We start from the raw sequence: 18,982 nt of genomic DNA on the forward strand, positions 1-18,982 counted from the left end.
TTTTTTCCGCATCTCCCTGGCAGAAAAAACGCATGCGGATTGTACATGCGTTTTTCCCGCCAGGTAGAAGCGTTTGTCAAGCGTTCTTCACATGCATTTCTGCATGCGGGTTATCAAGCGCTTTTCCAAGCGATTTTAGCATCACTTGGAAAAGTGCTTGACAACTTGGTCATACTATATAAATCCATGCAATCAGCATGGATTTATATAGTGTGACCAAGTAGTAGTTAAACAAAAAATTAAATAAAATAATAATGGTAAAAAATAAAGATTATACTTACCTTCCAATGGCCCCCGGCCTCCTCAGCGATGCGTCCGGTGTGTTGGGCGGCTCGTGGTGGTGTGAAAGGACCTTTCATGACGTCATTTAGTCATGTGACCTGTCACATGACTAAATTACCACCGCGAACCGCCCACCACACTGGACGTATCGCTGAGGAGTCCGGGGGCCATCGGAAGGTAAGTATAATCTTTATTTTTTATTTTAAATTCTTTTTTTTCCAGGTACCATGGTACCCGAGTCTGGAGGAGAGTCTCCTCTTCTCCAAACCCGGGTACCATCCACACATTGAATCGCTTAATATCCGCTTGTGCACATGTAGTTCATGCGGATATTAAGCGTTTAAATGCAAGTCAATGGCGGCAATTACTCTGCGTGTCCACAAAATTAATGGACATGCTGCGTATTTTTCCGCAATGATAATCCGCAGCGGAAATTTCCGCAGCATGTGCACAGCACATGCGGATTATCATTGATCATTGGAGACCATGGGGCATGTATTACCAAGCGTTTTTTAAGCGTTTTCGCTGTGGAAATTCCGTGGCACAAACGCTTGAAAAACGCATAGTGGGCACGCAGCCTGACACTGTACTTGTCAGTATTACTGGCAGGCACCAACAAAATGGCTCCACACTGTGATCCTAAACTTCATCCTCTCTTATCCTGTTACAAACACCCAGAAGAAGAGGAGAGGACACTTGAGCAGATCCAGCCCACATTTACTGCAGTCATAATGTGAGCTAGTTGTCCACTAGGTTTTCATGGCAAATTTCAGCAGCTGCTCCCGCTAATGTTTAAAAGTGGCAATACCAATCCTTTTTGAATTATTTTTCAGATTTTACTTAATTAAAAACAAATGATAATATTTAAAAAAAAAAAATGAAAACATTAATACTTTTAATTTTTTCAATTTGAAATTGAAAATTGTTTTTTTCATTGCACCTTCCCTTTAAATTATTTTTTTACCATAGAGATCACATTTCAGTTTGCTAAAAATAATGTAGTCCTTTCTTTTATGATGACACATGCTTAGAGGTTGCTGCAGAGTTAAATTTCCTTATCTGTGTCTAATTTTAGAAGGTATAGATGCCAAATTTAGATCACCCGGTCGGATTTGTCGGTTTCTCACTTACTAGATGTTTTCAGGTTATGTGAGCACAAAATCCAGTGTTGGCTATTTTTGGACACTGGGATACTTGGTACATGTTTTCCATAACGGTAGCTTCATGTGTGTTGTTTGAATGGAAATGTCATCATCCCTTGTAGTAGAATTATGTAACATCACTTGTAACCATATCTGTGACATCTTAGCATTTTGTGGCTTATGGAAAATGATCGGGTCAGTTTGTTGAACCTGGATGGGTTACTAATCATTTCTACTAAGATACATTACTCCCTTGCTTTCTGAAGGACTCCATGGCGAGGCCTATTAAAGTGATAAACATAAATGACAGGTAATTGATTATTGCATAGATTTTTTAATTCTGAGCATTTTGTTAGCATGGAATGAAGATAATTGGAAAATATCTAATGTTTTGCCTTGCTTTAGAACTTTAAACACATAAGATTAATAGGTTGAGCTAGATGGAAAATATGTTTCTACTGCCCATTTGTAACCATACATTTTAGATGTATTAATACTGGTTATTCAGGGCTCGCAGCCTTAAGCTGACCGGCTAAAGATGACAGCACAGACCCTGATAATTCTTTTGCATAGTATTTGTTTTCTCTGCATACCGTATTTGCTTATATATTTACGGGTTAGCTATCACGATTAATGTTTAATGACTTTTGAAGACTAATATGGGGAAACCATTATTTGTTCATTTAAAGGGAACCTGTCATGTGACAAACCGCTATAAACCTGCAGATACTGAATTAATCTGCAGGTTAAAAAGCTTCTAATATTGTGTAGCGCCCGCTCTGAGAATCCTGCTGCCGGGTGGAAATTAACTTCTTTTCCTCCCGGCAGGCTCTGTCTTTCAGTATGGGGGTAGCTCCAGCATGATTGCAATCACTGCTCTGTGCATGAAGAGCGGTGGCTGTAACTGCAAATCTGGCACTGACTGACAGCTGGCACCAATGATGTGCTGCTGTAAGTCAGTGCCGGGGGCTCGGTTACAGCCACTGCTCTCAAAGCACAGAGTGGTGACTGAAACCATGCCAGCACCACCCCTGCGACTGAAAGAGCAAGCCTGCCAGGGGAATTAAAGTCCATTTCCTCCTGGCAGCGGGGCTCTCAGTGCAGCGACCGCACAGTGTCAGACTGCTATTAACCACAGATCTGCAGGTTAATAGAGTTTTGTCACATGACATGTTCGATTTAAGTGGATATTTCGCTAGGGCTGTTACTTTAAAGCCGGTTTCACATTTCTTGATTTTTCCGGTACCGGAAAACTCGTAGCGGAGATGTTCGTGTGTGGCAACAGTGTGCCGCATCAGGAGCACACTTATCGGCACCTGGTTATCAGTGTACAGTTAGCGCTGTTACCAAGCGCTGGGTGCTGAATGCTGCCCTCATCATTGTCCCTTGCTCACGCTGTCATCATCACGAGCAAGGGACAATGTTGGGAGTAGTAGTCTGCTCCCACAGTGTCCATGTGCAAAAATAAGGTGCTGGGGGGAATGAGCCGTTCCAACGAGTGGGCCCCGGAGCTGAGCAGAGCTCACTGAGTGACACGACACCGCTCCTGAGCTCAACACAGAGCAGGGCTCTCCCCGACTTCTCAGCGGTCAGAGGATTACAGTGGGGGACATCTCCAGACAGGTGAGTATAAGTATTTTATTCTTATTTTTACACATGGACAGTGCGGGAGCAGACTACTACTCCCAACATTATCCCTTGCTCGTGCTGATCACAGCGCGAGCAAGGGACAATGATGAGGGCAGCGTTCAGCCTTTGGCATTTGAGAACAGCGCTAACTGTACACTGATTCCCAGGCGCCAGTATGTGTCACACTGATGATACACAGATGTCATCCGTGTGTGTTCAGCGTGGAACATTTTGCGGACCGTGCAGCGTGTAAAAAACAGACATGTCTACGTGTGGAGCACACGGACACACGGTCCGTGGAAACACACATTTGAATGGGTTTGTGTGTGTCAGTGTCTCCAGTACGTATGGAAACTGTCAGCACATGTACCAGACACACTAACTTGTTCAAAGAGCCCTAAACTATGGTGTAGTATGAGTGTTACCTTTTCAGTAAACTGTGAATCGCTAGATATATTTTGTGAAATGATTTATTAAGGATCTTATGATATTTTTTTTTCTCATTTTTTTTTTTACAGCTTACTAGTATTAACCAGGGTTCTCTTCCAACTATTGGCTCGTCATCGCTGGAGGAGCTGATGGATAAAGCCTATGACAAATTTCATGTTCAACTCAAAAAAGTGCAAATGCTGTTCAGCAAACCAGGTATCGTTCAGTCTATTTTAAAGAAGACCTATCACCAAATCATAGATGGCCAGTTTTTGCTTTTACTTTATTCATGCTGCTCCCTGAAGTATTTTGGTGTTTTCTTTTTAAAATACGTGATAAGGTTCCAGATATTTGGCCTTTTTTATTTAGTGTACTCAATGTGCAAATTGTTATGGTCTTTACCAAGAGGAGATTGATGTCAGCTTAATAATGAAGAGCAGCCTGAAGATACACCCCCATAGAATCTTGTGAGCCAAGCTTCCTTCGTAGAGACCATAAAAATTTGCATATTAGACACTCCAATTAAATAGACATACATCTCTGGAAATGTTTGGCCAATTTTTAAAAAAAGTGGAATATACTATATAGGGAAACATCAGGATTTAAATAAGCGTAAAAACAGTCCACTTTTCACCCGCTGTCAGGATCTCTTTAAATGCACTACCTTACCTTACTAAATCTTTAACTATCAACCTTTGCTTTAAAAATGAATAATATTTTCAGATCAGCAATTGCAAAACAAAAAAGTACTGGCTTTATAAATTATGTAATTTATTCCGCACAAAGGCTTAACGAGGTTGTCCACTACTTTTACATTGATGGCCTATCCTTAATATAGGTCGTCAATGTCTGTTTGGCCGGGGTCTGACACCCCATACCCCCGCCGATCAGCTGTTTATCGATATTGGCGACGGCAGCCTTTGGCCGGAAATACTTACTAGCTGAACTGCTTCATCTACTTGTAGTGGCCAGGGCTTGGTACTGCACATCCGCCTCCTTTTCAGAGGCAGATGTGCAGTACCCACTATAAGTAGATGGAGCAGTTCAACAAGTGAGTACTTGCGCCCTCCGACACCGATAACAGGTGCTCGTCAGGGGTGCCTGGTATCAGACCCCGATGATCAGACATTGATGACCGAATTAATAGATCTAATTGTGGAACTTATTTGATTCCAAAATGTGTTCCCTGCAGGAACATGGTCTGATCATACTACATCTCCTGAACAGGAGAGGACACAAAAGAGTATACAGACAGTATAGCATGGGATCACAGCTGACTCTTTTTGTTAGGCAAAAAAGTTTCCTGCCTGTTTTTAAACCATGTTTTACCTCACAGAAAGAATCCGCTGTGATCCCCTGCTGTAATGTCTGTATACTCTTTTGCTTCCTCCCCTGTCCAGGAGATGTGATATGATCAGACTATGTTCCTGCACAGTAAGACATCCATTACACAGTACACAGCAGGGCCACATTTAGAAGATAATCTCAGCACAGGAACAGGAAACCCATCCAATTGTGGAAACTTTTATTATTAAAAAAAGTATTAATTAAAATGTTGATTAAAATGAACTTTGTGGGAAATCCCTATAAGATGCAAGTTCACCTTTAGATAAACTGCAGTCAAAAGCTATAAAACTGACATCATAGTATATCTTAGTTTCCCCTTTAGTCCTGTTTTACTGCTTTGTGTTTTTGATACTGTTGAATTGAATTTTATGGTTAACATGTGAATACCGACTACAAGCCATCTGCTGCATAGTGACGTTCAGTAGAGCTCACTGTTTCTTGATTTTGGGGGCAGCCCTCTTGCCCATACTGCTACTTTCATCTTTGAAAAGCGTTAAGAGGTACGCTTAACTGGTGATACACATAGGAAATTATAGTCTGGAGATGACCCCTTGATTAGTATTGTCGAATGCTATTGGCATGCTCTGTAATCTGTGCAGAGATGGCTTTGCAGGGGGGGTGGAGGTCTGTTTTTCTTTATTAAACAGAGCCACAACTCAGTCTGGTTTTGCAAAATTATCGCCTTTCACGTTAGTGCAGTTAATATTTCAAAATGGTATCACCTATATTAGCTTTGTAATGTCTATATTCCTCTGCAGGCCAAAACTGGAAGACTGCTCGTGGGCTGAACTCCTCATCTCTTCACATTTTGCAGCCTCTAGATATTGAGGTGGAACTTTCAAAGTCCATGGTGGAGCGAGACAGTCGAATGCCTAGGTAAGAAATTTTAGGCAGCTTATTTTTATACATTTACATTGCCATTTTCCAAGTGCACTAACTGAAATGTGAGAACTATTAACTCCTTGATGACAATCCCCATAACTGTATGACAGATGTGCTGACTACTTGCACTGTGCAAGGGTGTGTGTCGCCCTTTCTGTGCCCTCCTCATCCTCAGTACCTGTGACATAAAGTTACATTTTTTCCCTTTTACTGAAAAGGTAAATGGCAATTAAATTAACTAGTTATATTTTGGCATTGTGTGTATAATTGTCTAAACTTATAAAATATCAGCTTATTTTCAAATACAGTAAATGACAAAATAAAATCGAAATTACAACAATGATTTTTCCTTTTATTTCCTTTGCTTTTCTTAGCACTTCCTTTTTGTTTTTTATTTATTTTTGCGCACTGTTATTTAGTGCAATAAATTTCACGGTGCTATAGACATTATCATCATCCCTGTCCCCATTGGGGCTCACAATCTAAATTCCCTATCAGCATGTTTTTGGAGTGTGGGAGAAAACCGGAGTATCCTGGGGAGAACATACAAACTCCTTGCAGAGGGATTGGTGGGATTTGAACCCAGAACCCCACCGCTGCATGGCTGCAGTGCTAAACACCAAAAGAATAAAAGCACTCTTAACATAAAAGCATATGGCACTTTCATAGCTCCCTGGTTTTTACCTGCAAGAAGCCAATGAGGACAAAAAGTCAAAGCCATGATGAGGGATCGGTGGTGCCTCAAAGTGGTATAATTTTCTGTGATTGTGTTTTTTGGACTGGTCTTTTTGTACTTTGGTTCCATTACTAGCATCGTTAATGTACTTAAATGGTTATGTCACCAAAACACCCACTTATTAAAAAAAAAAGAATGGCACGTGATCAGAGGACTAACATGGGTCCAACTTTTCGAACTGTGTGCAATCATCTTTTATCAATAGAAGAAGCAACATCTAGCCTCTCATTTCTTATGTAGGAGGGGGACCTACAACAGTATCTGACAGTTATATAAATGTTTCTCTTCTCGGTACATAGTCCATCACTGAAGGTAATTCTCTATGTCATAGACATATACAGGGCAGCACGATGGCTCAGTGGTTAGCTATGCAGCCTTGCTGCGCTGGGGTCCTGGGTTCAAATCCCACCAAGGACAACATCTGCAAGGAGTTTGTATGTTCTCCCCGTGTTTGCATGGGTTTCCTCCTGGTTCTCCGGTTTCCTCCCACACTACAAAGACATACTGATAAAGAATTTAGATTGTGAGCCCCAATAGGAACAGCGATGATAATATATGTAAAGCGCTGCGGAATATGTTAGCGCTATTTAAAAATAAAGATGATTATTATTATTGTATGGAAAAGGTCATCTTTAAGTAGTAGCTTTTTGTTTTGCTTTGTTTTGTTTGTTGTATATTTTTTTTTTATTGAAATTTTTTGTTAAACATTAAACAGAATCAATCATCAGGTAATCAAACAAATCCAACACAGTGGATAAAAACTTTTCATCCAGTATGCAGACTCGGCAAACAAAGCTTTTGAACAAAAGAGGTTTATCACAAAAGAGAAATATTTTACTAAATGTTGGAAGAGGCCTAGGTTAGAAAACATCACAGAAATAGAAATAAAAATGTAAATTATAAAACAAACTAGCATACGAGCCATCGAACAGGGAGTGTCAAACTTTTTGGATTTGGACCTCATTAGGCATTAAAAGATGATGCCTAGGCCTAACCAGACACACTTGGGTGGTGCCTGGGACTCACCATCTGTAATGAAAGTCCATATGAAAATTATTAGGTCTCATAATGTTCTTTTTTTTGTCTCCTAAAATCCTGTATAATATTGGAATAATTACAGTCAATTATGTTCGTAAACTAATATTTCTGCGGCTGTAGAAAAGACTGTGTAACATTCACTTCTCTTAACACTGTCTCTAGCAGCTCCTCACAAACATCTAGCTGGTTCTTCTCTGGTGAGACCAGACTTAGTGTCACAAACATTAATTTGGCTAAAAATCAGTTTTCTCGGCAGACAAGTGTGTGTTACTGTACACTGCAAAAGGTCTTTTCTGTGCCTGTAGGTTTAAGGTGGCTGGTGAATTGCCATCACTTCGTCTAAGGGTCTCGGACTATAAAATTCAAGGAGTGTTTGAGCTGGTTAATAGTATTCCTCTTCCACAGTCTACGGCTAGTACCCCAACTACAAAAGAGAAAAAGGTAAGTCTGTTCTTTGTGTTGTAGACATGCTCTTGAAAGGATTATTATCAGTGTTTGCATCATTTTACTGTTGTTTTTATGTCATTCTAAGTGAAAAGGAGTCTATCAGTACAAAATGACTGTTCATCTCAAACACGGGCACACTGTGTACACTTGGCGTGGCTGTGCACATTGCCACCAGCTTGTTTTGTGTTGATTTCAGCTTCGCTGTTCCTTGATTGACAGCTCTGGCCTGGTTCTGGACAGCTCTGGCCTGGTTCTGGACAGCTCTGGCCTGGTTCTGGACAGCTCTGGCGTACATAGAAAACAACTACAGGGAAGGCGCACTGAACTGTTTGTTCAAAACATACATAGGTACTTGGTGCACTCTTGATGTTGCCAGACATTTTGTGCTGACAAACTCCCATAAGATAACAGATGTAAAAATAATGTCAGAATTATTTTAGTGCCACTTTTCATAACACTACGGTTGTAGTAATGACATAAGGTGGGGTAAATTAACTCTTCTACATGCACCAGAATTCTGGTATAATTGGCACGAAAACACTGTCTTTCATGTCTTGCACCACATGTTTGGGACATTTTGTGAGCTGTGATTGATAAGGGAGTGTAGCTCAGCAGGGAATGATATGGTTTCGCTTACAAAGAGTGTGTTTTAAAGGGCTGCTTATCTTCAGGAGCACCCTGCTACTCTGATTCCTGGCTTCCTGCTTATGGAATATTCTCAAGAGTATATATTTCAGAAGACTCCTATCAGCTTATGTCTCAGCTCATCTGCAATGACCGGGTGGAACAACACTGAAAAATTCCCAATTTACATCAGAATTTTTTCTTTTCTCCTTGTCTCTATTTTACCTAAAGAGATAATCAAACATACAAGCCGACATTCTGAGCCCCAACTATATGGGGAATGGATTTAAACTTCAGTCTTCCACCTGATAGCCAGAAAATGGAGCTGTTCAGATGTAGATTTGGGCTTTTCTCAACAGTATTAAAACACGTTTCCTCTTCTCCTTTTCTACCTCTGAACAAGATGAATGCAGAAGAACCATTTATTCTTCCAATCACTCGGGATGTTTTTCTTCTTCCAATCACTCGGGATGTTTTTCTTCTTCAACAGGGAACACATTTTCTATCCGCATCCAAAAAAACGTATTTATTGCACCTGCGCTTCTGAAAGCCTGTCTACGTTTTAAAACAAAGGTCTTTCCGAGGCTGTCATTCTAATTTTATTGCAAAATAGAAAGAAACTCACAAATGCCATTTATAACAATATCTGGAAAAACTTGTATACTGGTCTGGTGATACTCCCCCAGTTCCTTTACAGTTGTGGCCAAATGTTTTGAGATAGCTGCACTTGCATTAACGCTAAATTGCTGTCAGGAGTGATCAGATTAATTTTCAAAAATTGCAGTCATCTTGCATGCCAAGACGAATTGCAGAAGTCTTGAAAAATAACGGTCAACACTGTAGAAATTGAGTCTTTTCATAAACTTGATGTGTTTGTCAATAAAACTTTAGAAACCTTTGAAATGCTTAACTGTACTTCAGTAACCATAGAAACATCTGACTAAGTGATCAAAAAGCACTTGAGCAGCATGGCAGTGATATCAGACGCCTTGTCCTTGTAAACACTTTATCCTCAGCTATCAAGATTACAGAAAATCATCAGAATTGGTTTTATTTTGTGACCAAGTTAATTTTCATGGCAAAGAATAATAGCAATAACAATCCAGAGTTAAAGAGGGTCAATTTTTTTTTAACCAAATTTTTCATGTTAAGCTTAACACATGATGTTGTAGTGGCTTAAGTATGAAATAAAGCTTTTGTTTGTTTGGGTTTTTTGGGTCTTTCTACATATCTGTGTTGCTGCCTGCTTATGATTGGTCATTGTCATGCAGGAAGCAAAAGTACACGCCCCCTGTGAAAATTAATATCACCCATTTAGTCTTAAGTAAAGTTACCTCATTAGTTGTCAAATTCTAAAATCTCCACAACTGAGAGGTAAAATTAAGAAGAAAAAAAAGCCAAAAGCTTTTTATTCCCATCTGCAGCAGCTATTACATAGTGTGTACAGTTCAGCATAAAAAAGTTGCAGAAAAGTCCTCTTTAATGTAAATTGCCACTAGAAAAACTGAAGCAGGAAACTTTTTGAAACCCCAATTTTTTAGTTTGGAAACTTTTGACCATAATTTTATATCTAGGCAATAAAAGAATCTTGAATTTCTCCCAAAAACATATTTGAAGAAAAGTCTCAAACTAAGTAATCGAAGTACAAGTCTCTGCCATTAGTATGTAATGAATCATTGATGGTTAAACAGGCTTCTGACATCTTGTAGCTATAGACTAGAATTATTTTCCTTATCCATATATCATTGCCGAATTCATTTGCAAATGTTTTAAATTTTGCAAAATGTTTTGAACAACTATGTTTCAAAAACTTACTAGAGGGCAAAATCTGTCTAATTTTATTGTTATGCGGTTGCAGACTAATATGCAACATTGTAAAGGATCATTCGCCTTTAGCTCTTTAAAAAAAAAAAAAAAAAAAAAGTGGCCGGCATAAAAGAGGAGTATCTTTGATTTTGCTGGAAATTCACTAAACCATATGCAGCATTGTGATGAATGTGAAGGGAAAAAAAACAATACCACAAGACAAAAAAGTCACCTAAACAATTGTCTTGGAAAGCCGCATTGTTTTTTAGTTTTGTCATATTCAACAAACATGGAAGAGACCAGATTGTCTCAATCCAAGCAGTAAGCAACAAAAATCAGGGTAACAAACTGCAGAACTGCATAGACTCCCAGAGACTTCAGTCTCAGAGTGGATGACGGGAGAGACAGACTAAAGAGAACAAACGTGAGCAAACAACGCACATACCATGCAGAAGTGGGGAATCCAGATGTGTAGGAAAGAGGAGCACTAGAGCTGAGCAACCTACGTCATTCTGTCATTCTTGGTAACCATCACTACAGCAAGAAGGGCCTATGAAATTCAGATCCTCCCGGACTGGAGAATCCTACCAAAAAAATTTTGGACAACCAGATTATTCTTCATTCAGATCTGTCCTTTCGACCAGACATGGTTTCTGAGTTCTATATGTCTTGGATCATTCTGCCTTATTTTGCCCAAAGCTGTCCAACAGTAAAAAATAATTCTATTCTTTAGATGTGCACAGAATCATTCTCCGCTACCTAAAAAGAACTATTTTCTGGTGAAAAGATCAAAATCTCTTCGTCCAATAGTGTGGACTTAATAAGTGCAAGATAGTGTCTAATAATCTAATTATTGCCACCTGTATCAAGAAGGGCAATTGTGAGGCTTGCCGAGTTCAAGAACGATCTCCTCCATTGAAATGAATGTCTCATTCCACCAAAGTCATGTTTGTTACCTTGGTTGAAAGGGAGAATGCCTTCATCGAGCATATCTGCAGATCTTTCATCTTGTCCTTGAACCATAACTTTTCCAAATAGATTAAACTTAAAAGCAGGGCTGTGGAGTCGGGAGTCAGGGAAATTGAGGAGTCTGAGTTGGAAGTTTGACTTAAAGACCCCACAGCCCTGCTTAAAAGGGTTTTCCTCTTTCAGCGAACTTCTTCCTGAAGGCTCAGTTAGATGTTAAAAAACGAACTCCATTTTTCTTGCCTTTCCAGGGTTGAACGCTTGGTCTCCACTACTGCTCTAGTCTGTTTGGCTGCAGCTGCGCCATCAAGATGACTGCGCAGCAGCCAATCACTGAGTTTGATGGCCAGGGCCATCGGCATTGTCAGAGCCACTGAGCTGAATGATTGGCTCCAACACTGTTGGTATAACATCACCACTGCAGCCAAACAGAAACCTGGACAGTGGTAGTGACTTAGTGCTGGACCCAGGGAGGTAAATTAAAGAGTATGTTTGTTTTTATACCAAACTGAACCTGCCAGCTGAAGTTTGCTTGAATACCTTTTTAAACGTCTTGCATATGGGAGCAAACTCCTCCATGCATTTGTCCCACCTTGAATATACTTATTTGGTCTGTGTCTTATGCTGCAGTTGTAGAGGGAGACTTGAGAAAATAGAATTCAAGTTACCAGTATTTTGGTTTTAGGAACCCTCCACACCCCCACACATATTCCCTTCCTATCATATCATTTCCTTAGTGTTAAATAAATAAAATAAGCATTCATGCTGGTTTGGTTATTTGGAAACAGAGGAGTGGAGGTGAGAAGTATTGGCTATTTAGCTGCCTTGTATTTCGTGTCCCCAATAATGACGTAAAGTCAGCCTACAGTAGTAAATTACTCACAAGTCTCATTTATATATTTATTTTACTCCTTATATTCATCTTTTCCAGATTCGTGCAATCCCAATTTTGACTAGGGGACCAGAAAAACTGTTTAAAACAGATATTAAGAAGTCATTACTTTTGGGGGAAGAATCATCATCTGGTGAGAGAAATTAACGAGCATTATCTTTATATGTTATAATGTAGGTTGAGCTTCATGTTTACAGTTTTGTTTATTTTTTTAATGGTTACTGAGATAGCCATGCAACATCCGGTACAATCAAACACCTAAAGGCATTTTGCTTTAAATGGAGTCTGACAGCACAAAATGACTGTTCAAAGCAAGCGCAGCACCTTATAGGGGGCATAACCCTATTAAAAGTCGTACCTTTATTTTCCAAATCCATTTTCCAGAAATTGTTTATTTTTATCTGCAAATGAAGTGCTCAGTGCGTCCTGTGTGGTGGAGGCGTTTCATGCACCTTCCCACCTACTTGCTTTGTATCTTTCTGCACCCCGTTCTTCATTACAGGAGCTAGAGGAGGGCAGAGATCAATGGGAAGGTGCACTGAACGGTCTTGCCATGCCAGCAGCGCCCCGAGCACCTCAGTAGCATATCTGAAAAAAAAGATTACTTTCTGGAAAACACAGCAACCGATTTGGACTCTAAAGTTATGATTTTTACTAGGACTATGTCTCTTACAAGGGGCTGTGCTTGATTTGAGCAGTGATTTTTTGCTAACCAGATTCATTTTGACTAAGGGTTAGTTTACATAGACCGACCGGCGACACAATACGACCGCTGATCAGTACACTGTTGCTTTCGTTGTTTGTTTTCCTGTTTACACAAACTGACAAAAGTAAATGATGAGCACTGTGCAATCTGTACTAGATCACTCAGTCCGCTTAGGCTGCCATTGTTCTCGGCAGTGCGAGTCTTGCTTGCTGTTCGGTGGCAGTTCAATAGCCTTTTTAGACAGACAGCCCACATTGAATATTTATACACAGAAAGATCAGTAACAGATCGTTCCATGTGCATAGGCTGCCACTGTTATTGGCAGCACAGGTCCTTTTTACATAGAATGATGTGCCGAGATAGATGATCTTTTAAGTAAATCAAAAGGTTATTTCACCCAATGAACGATTGTTTTGCTCATTCGTCAGGTGATCAGCAGCCTGTTAACAGTAAACGATTATCGGGAAAAGTATTCCTAGAAATGTATGTTCCCGATTTTCGTGCAGTTTAAATGTAGTTTTACCTTTACAGAGCATTCCTAGGGTGGCTGTAGACTTCAGCCTTGGTCACTTCAGTTGAAATGACAAAAAAATGATTTTAACATAACTGGTATATAGCAATGATCAGTGTTGGACGGAGGTGACTTGGACACACAGGTAGGCATTTTGAATGTTGCTGTAGTGTGGGCCCCTAGAGTCAACTCTCTTAGGGATTTTCCCCTTTGGATATACAGGAGCCATCAGTATTTTACAGTCGACACTCCGCTCTACTGCGCTAACGCTGTAACTGTGATGTACAATTACTGTGGTTTGCATTAAAGGGGTACACTAGTCAAAACAAGTTATCACCTATCCATGGGACTGGTTATAACTTTCTCAGAAGTTACACTGCAGTGAAATGTAACTCACACCCTGAAATTGTCGTGTCTTTTACTACCTTACACTTCCCTTAGAAAGGACTGCTTAAACAGCTGACAAATTCCCTTTACTTCTACTAAAACTAGTCCAGTACGGAAACTATACTGAGTTGGAAATAATACTTAAAGCTAATTTTCTTTAATGTTTTCATTCAGACTCTGAGGAAGAATTCTATGATACAGCATCTGATGTTACATTCTCAATTAAATCTAAACCCGTCCAGAAAGTTACCACAGAAACCGAAAAATCTCCTACAGCTGGAGAAACCAACCTCGAGGAACTTACTGACCTTCAACTCAAGTTTGAAATAAAAGAAGTAGGTGTATTTAATTAAATAAATATGCTGTTAACTATATTTCTTTATTAATTATAAAGTAAGCTTTAGGATTTTTTTTAAATGCTCCATTTTATTTGCTTATAATTTCTGTCATCTAGGTTACTCTAGAATTGACTAAGCAACAGGAGAAGACGGAGAATACGATCCTCCTTTTCAGTATACAGCAACTGGGAACTGTGGCCTGTGTTAAGACCTTTGACCTTAGCGCTGTATCATACCTAAAGAAAATTACTTTAGACTACTATGATGTTTCAGGTATACTACATGAAATATTCTGCTTTATTATTTAACGGAGCCATTCATGTAAAAAAAATGCCATTAACCTGCAGATATGACGTTAATCTGCAGGTTAATAGCATTCTGACACCATGCGACCACCGCACAGAGAGCCCCAGCGCACGGAGGAAATTAACTTTATTCCCCCAAGCAGCCTCTTTCTTTAAGTCATAGGGGTGGCGCCGGCACGGTTTCAGTCACAGCCTGTACATAGAGAGCGGCGACTGTAACCTCTCTCCCAGCACCGACTGACAGTCGGCCCTAATGATGAGCTGGATGTCAGTCAGTGCTGGGGGCACTGTTACAGCCACGGCTCATTTTACACAGAAGGGTGACTGAAACCGTGCTGGCACCACTCCTATAAGTGAAAGAGCGAGTTTGCTGGGGAGAATAAAGTTAAGTTTCTTCCGGCAACGGGACTCTCAGTGCTCATCCGCAAAGTGTCTGACAGCTATTATCCTGCAGATTAACCCCATATCTGCAGTTTAACAGCGTTTTATTTTACATGACCGGCTCCCTTTAAGCTTCATTCCTGGCTGACATTCATTTTAATAAACTTACTGCTGTACATTTTCAAGGAAATTAAATAAGTAATATATTTATGGCACATAAATGAGTAAAGATGCTGGCATTCAAACTTAATATCTGAGACAAAGGATTTACTCAAATTTTGGTTTCCTACCTGTTTTTTTTCTAGCATTTTTTTTAACACAATTTAATCTGTTGAAATGTCAAGTTTTCCAAGTTTGGCTAAACTTGTGTTTTAAAGAGAAGTGTGAGATCACTGAATTTCAAATACTAATAACAAGTCATTCAGTAATCACCAGATTTCTATCCAGTCCAGAATTATTGAAATGATCAAGCTGTAGAGAAATTTGCAGTCACCGTGCTTTTACGGGTTCTAAATGGAGCCTTAGCTTACATATGTTGTTGGAGGATTCTCCTTTCCTCGGTTATGGCAGTAAGGAGCTGATTTTGGTAAATGTTAAGTGTTAAGAAATGTAAGGAGCCTATAGAATGCACAGCAACTTTCATCCTTGTGTGAATAGGCTTTCAACTCTGAAACCCCTGAGATTAGTTGGTTTTAAAGATGTGTTCCCAAGCGTGTTGTCTGAGATACATGGCGCTTATTTCACAAATGATTCCTATCGAGTGTTAAATGGTCACATTAAAAAAATGTAAAAAACTTTCTGTTACGAAAGAATTTTGTGGGCTCTCTGCTCTCAAGAGTGAACTGCTCCACAGAAAGTATTTTTGGGACTTTGCACCTGGTTTTTGTGTAATTTTGTATTAAATTAGTTTCATTCTGAACCTTTATTTTTTTGTTCCCCCTATGCCTGCCGATCTTAACTCTTCCCATTCCATGTGGTAGCTTTGCTCTGCTTGTAGTGAAGGTGGGAGACTAGGAGATTGACCTGTCTACATGGCACGATGCCAACTTCAGTTTGCAGCATGAACCAGAGGAGGTCTGCGCAGCAATACACTAGAAAAGGAGACAGATTTATTTTATTTAACCCTGTAGAAGATATAAGAGTGAACCGTGTTTCAGTTCCCTTTACTACAGCGATTCTTGCCATCAGTATGAAACTTTACAGAGGGCAATCGATCAGCGACATTCTATCGCCTTATCAGATGGGCTTAACTTTTTACCATACTCTTTGTTTAAAGAGGATTTTAGATGAAAAGGTGTAATGCTAAAAGGGACTCATTTTTCAATATCACAGGTCTCCTCAAACAGCCGCTTCATTTAATCAGTTCTTCTGATAAACCAGGCTTGGACCTATTAAAAGTGGAATATACTAAGGTAAGTGCCGTATCGGGCAAATAACCTTAGTGTGTATATACCCTTTTTGTGGGACTAATGGTATGTGAACTCAAGTTTGATGACCAGTTTCTGTTTCACATTAGTTAATTTATGGAGTGACCTCTGACCTCTAAATACCATGCAAATTATTATGCTTTAACAGTGTGATTGTATGTTATTCGCAGTTATCGCTTTCTTATTTTATTTTAGGCCAACAGGAATGGCCCTAATTTTCACACTATCTTTGAAAAAACAGAACAAACGCTAAAGGTAAAGTACTGAAATGTCTAAGAAGAATCTACCTCATGTGTCCTTACACTTTTATGTAGGTTTTATAGGGAGCGCACTAAATTATTTAGAATTGAGCTACTGTACTTACTGCAATGGGAACAAAATGTACAAAGGGCAACAATAAAATCACCCGTCAATATACTTCGAGATGGTTAAAGCAGAGTTCACTCTTCACTCAGTGGTTGTGACATGATTTTTATTTTTTTGTTTGTCCACAGTGTATCCTCACAAAAATATAATACATAGCAGTCATCTCATTATTATTTGAGGGTGGGAATTAAATGACAGATGATCGTTCTCTTGAAGATTTGAATACAGTTAAATGGCAGCATTATACACACATAAAAGCCTTTGTGTGCAGCTCCCTTTTTACTCCGAGGTGGTGGGTTCTGTACTTAAATACTTCTTGGAGCATGAAATAATCACTCATTTCCCACTCAATTGTAACAGCTGCCTTAATGCTGCACGGACCCTGATGCACTGTGTATACAGAGAAAATGGGAAGTAAATTGGTGTCTCCAATGTGGCCGCCCCCTGGGAAGTTTTTAAAAATATAAAATGGCTACAACGTGAGAAAAATAGCAAAGTTAGTTACTTGTAATTAATTTGAAACTAAACATTTGTTCCCTTTAGTATCTAATAGCATTTGATATGAATTTCCATTGGAGGCTCTCAGCTCAAAATGATACTCAATTTGTTTATAAATTTGGGTATAAATTTTTCTTTTATGTGTCGTTGCCAAATAATGTGGGACATCCTGAGATATTGTGCCTGTTCCAAATTAAAATATAAAATTCAAATACGTGCACGGAAGAGCCATGCTGATACATTGAGCATCAGGGCAGGTCTCTCTTTATTACATCATCTCGTCACATATATTTATCTCTGTATCTCTATATAATATATATGTGTGTATATATATATACTATCGACACCCAGCTTTTGGGTCAAAGAATCTCTCTACCTACTAGTTTAGTTTCTTCCTTATCTCTAAGTCTCTAGACAAAAACCTTCCTAAAATCCTCTTATCTGAAAACACATACTGGCTCAAACTCCATTTCAGAAAGCAAGGAGTTACACGTACAAAAATCAAAATGGAGTCAGGATAGATAAAATAACTCCTGCTCTCACAATTGATACTTCTGATGACCCTTTTTCATTCTTGATTTAGCTTTTCTATCATAGTTACAATGTTTATTTGCAATATTGAAAGAGTAAATGCAATGCTTTCATCAAGTTTCTGTACCACTACATGATTTCCGAAATTGCTGCTGACTTCCATTTTCCATAGCATACTCCTAGTTCTGGTTACTAATAAGATGTGTATAAACACCGCTTCGTATCCACCAGGTGGCCTTTTCATCTATGGACCTCCTGCTCCACTCTCAGGCTTTGCTGTCTGCTATCAGCTTCTTAACAGCCGCCACCCCCAACATTGCTGATAAGGCAGAGGTTTCCTCTGTGCAGAAGCAACAAGACAAAGGGACTTTTGTTCAGAAAGGTAAAACCCAAGATAAATATTGGTTGTGCGTAAATCTGTTCATTTTGTGATGGGGCGTATAAACCTCATCACACTGCATCCCACTTATGAAAGCAGAGCCCTTCTTAACTCCTATAGCCAGTAGACTTGTAATTCTTTTGTTGTTTTTTGTATGTTATTTTTCTATAACTGTGGAATATAATAAAAGTACAAGAAGCTGAAACTTAAATAGTAGGCATACATTGGATATAAAAAGTCTGCACACCCCTGTTAAAATGCCAGGATTTTGTAATGTAAGAAAAATCATACCAAGAAGCATCAATTCAGAACTTAATCACCTTCAGGCTGTGTACCCACTGTGAGTTTTGGACGCTGCATATTTTTGCTAAAACACAGCATCTTACCATTGTAGCAAAGTGGATGGGATTTGTAGAAATCTCATGCCCACTGTGCTTTTATTTTTACGTAAAACTGAAGTGCTGTGTGTGTTTCAAATCCACAACCTGTTAGTGGTTGTCCACTACTTTAACATTGATGACCTATCCTTAGGATACGTCATCAATGTCTGATTGGAGGATGTGCAACATCGGCACCCCCACCAATCAGCTGTTCTAGGTGCCGGCGGTGGCCGTAAGTGCTCAGTTACGGAGCTACACAGTCTACTGTTAGTGGCTGTGGCTGGGTACTGCACATCCACCCCCTATTCAAATCAATAGGACAAGAATGTTCAGTACTGCTCTGTTACATGCTCATGCGCACGCTTCTGTTACATGCTCATGCGCACGCTTCTGTTACATGCTCATGCGCACGCTTCTGTAGCATGCTCATGCGCACGCTTCTGTAACATGCTCATGCGCACGCTTCTGTAACATGCTCATGCGCACGCTTCTGTAACATGCTCATGCGCACGCTTCTGTAACATGCTCATGCGCACGCTTCTGTAACATGCTC

The 18,982-nt window shown here is 39.6% G+C and overlaps 1 protein-coding gene across 4 annotated transcripts in view; it reads left to right on the top strand.

Annotated features, from left to right (window-relative positions):
- VPS13C (vacuolar protein sorting 13 homolog C) overlaps positions 1-18,982 on the top strand; it is a 328,945-nt gene that overhangs the window by 123,140 nt on the left and 186,823 nt on the right. For all 4 annotated transcript variants that reach the window (XM_073652734.1, XM_073652732.1, XM_073652731.1 and 1 more), the window contains 9 exons: positions 3,572-3,698; positions 5,588-5,705; positions 7,791-7,926; positions 12,260-12,353; positions 13,999-14,159; positions 14,279-14,435; positions 16,181-16,260; positions 16,471-16,530; positions 17,902-18,052. In XM_073652734.1, the coding sequence (XP_073508835.1) occupies positions 3,572-3,698; positions 5,588-5,705; positions 7,791-7,926; positions 12,260-12,353; positions 13,999-14,159; positions 14,279-14,435; positions 16,181-16,260; positions 16,471-16,530; positions 17,902-18,052 (1,084 nt within the window). The remainder of the gene's footprint in view (positions 1-3,571; positions 3,699-5,587; positions 5,706-7,790; positions 7,927-12,259; positions 12,354-13,998; positions 14,160-14,278; positions 14,436-16,180; positions 16,261-16,470; positions 16,531-17,901; positions 18,053-18,982) is intronic.

Source organism: Phyllobates terribilis, unplaced genomic scaffold, assembly GCF_046119375.1.
Source record: "Phyllobates terribilis strain yellow unplaced genomic scaffold, ASM4611937v1 Scaffold_11__3_contigs__length_659146591, whole genome shotgun sequence".
In the NCBI taxonomy this organism is placed as follows: Eukaryota; Metazoa; Chordata; class Amphibia; order Anura; family Dendrobatidae; genus Phyllobates; species Phyllobates terribilis.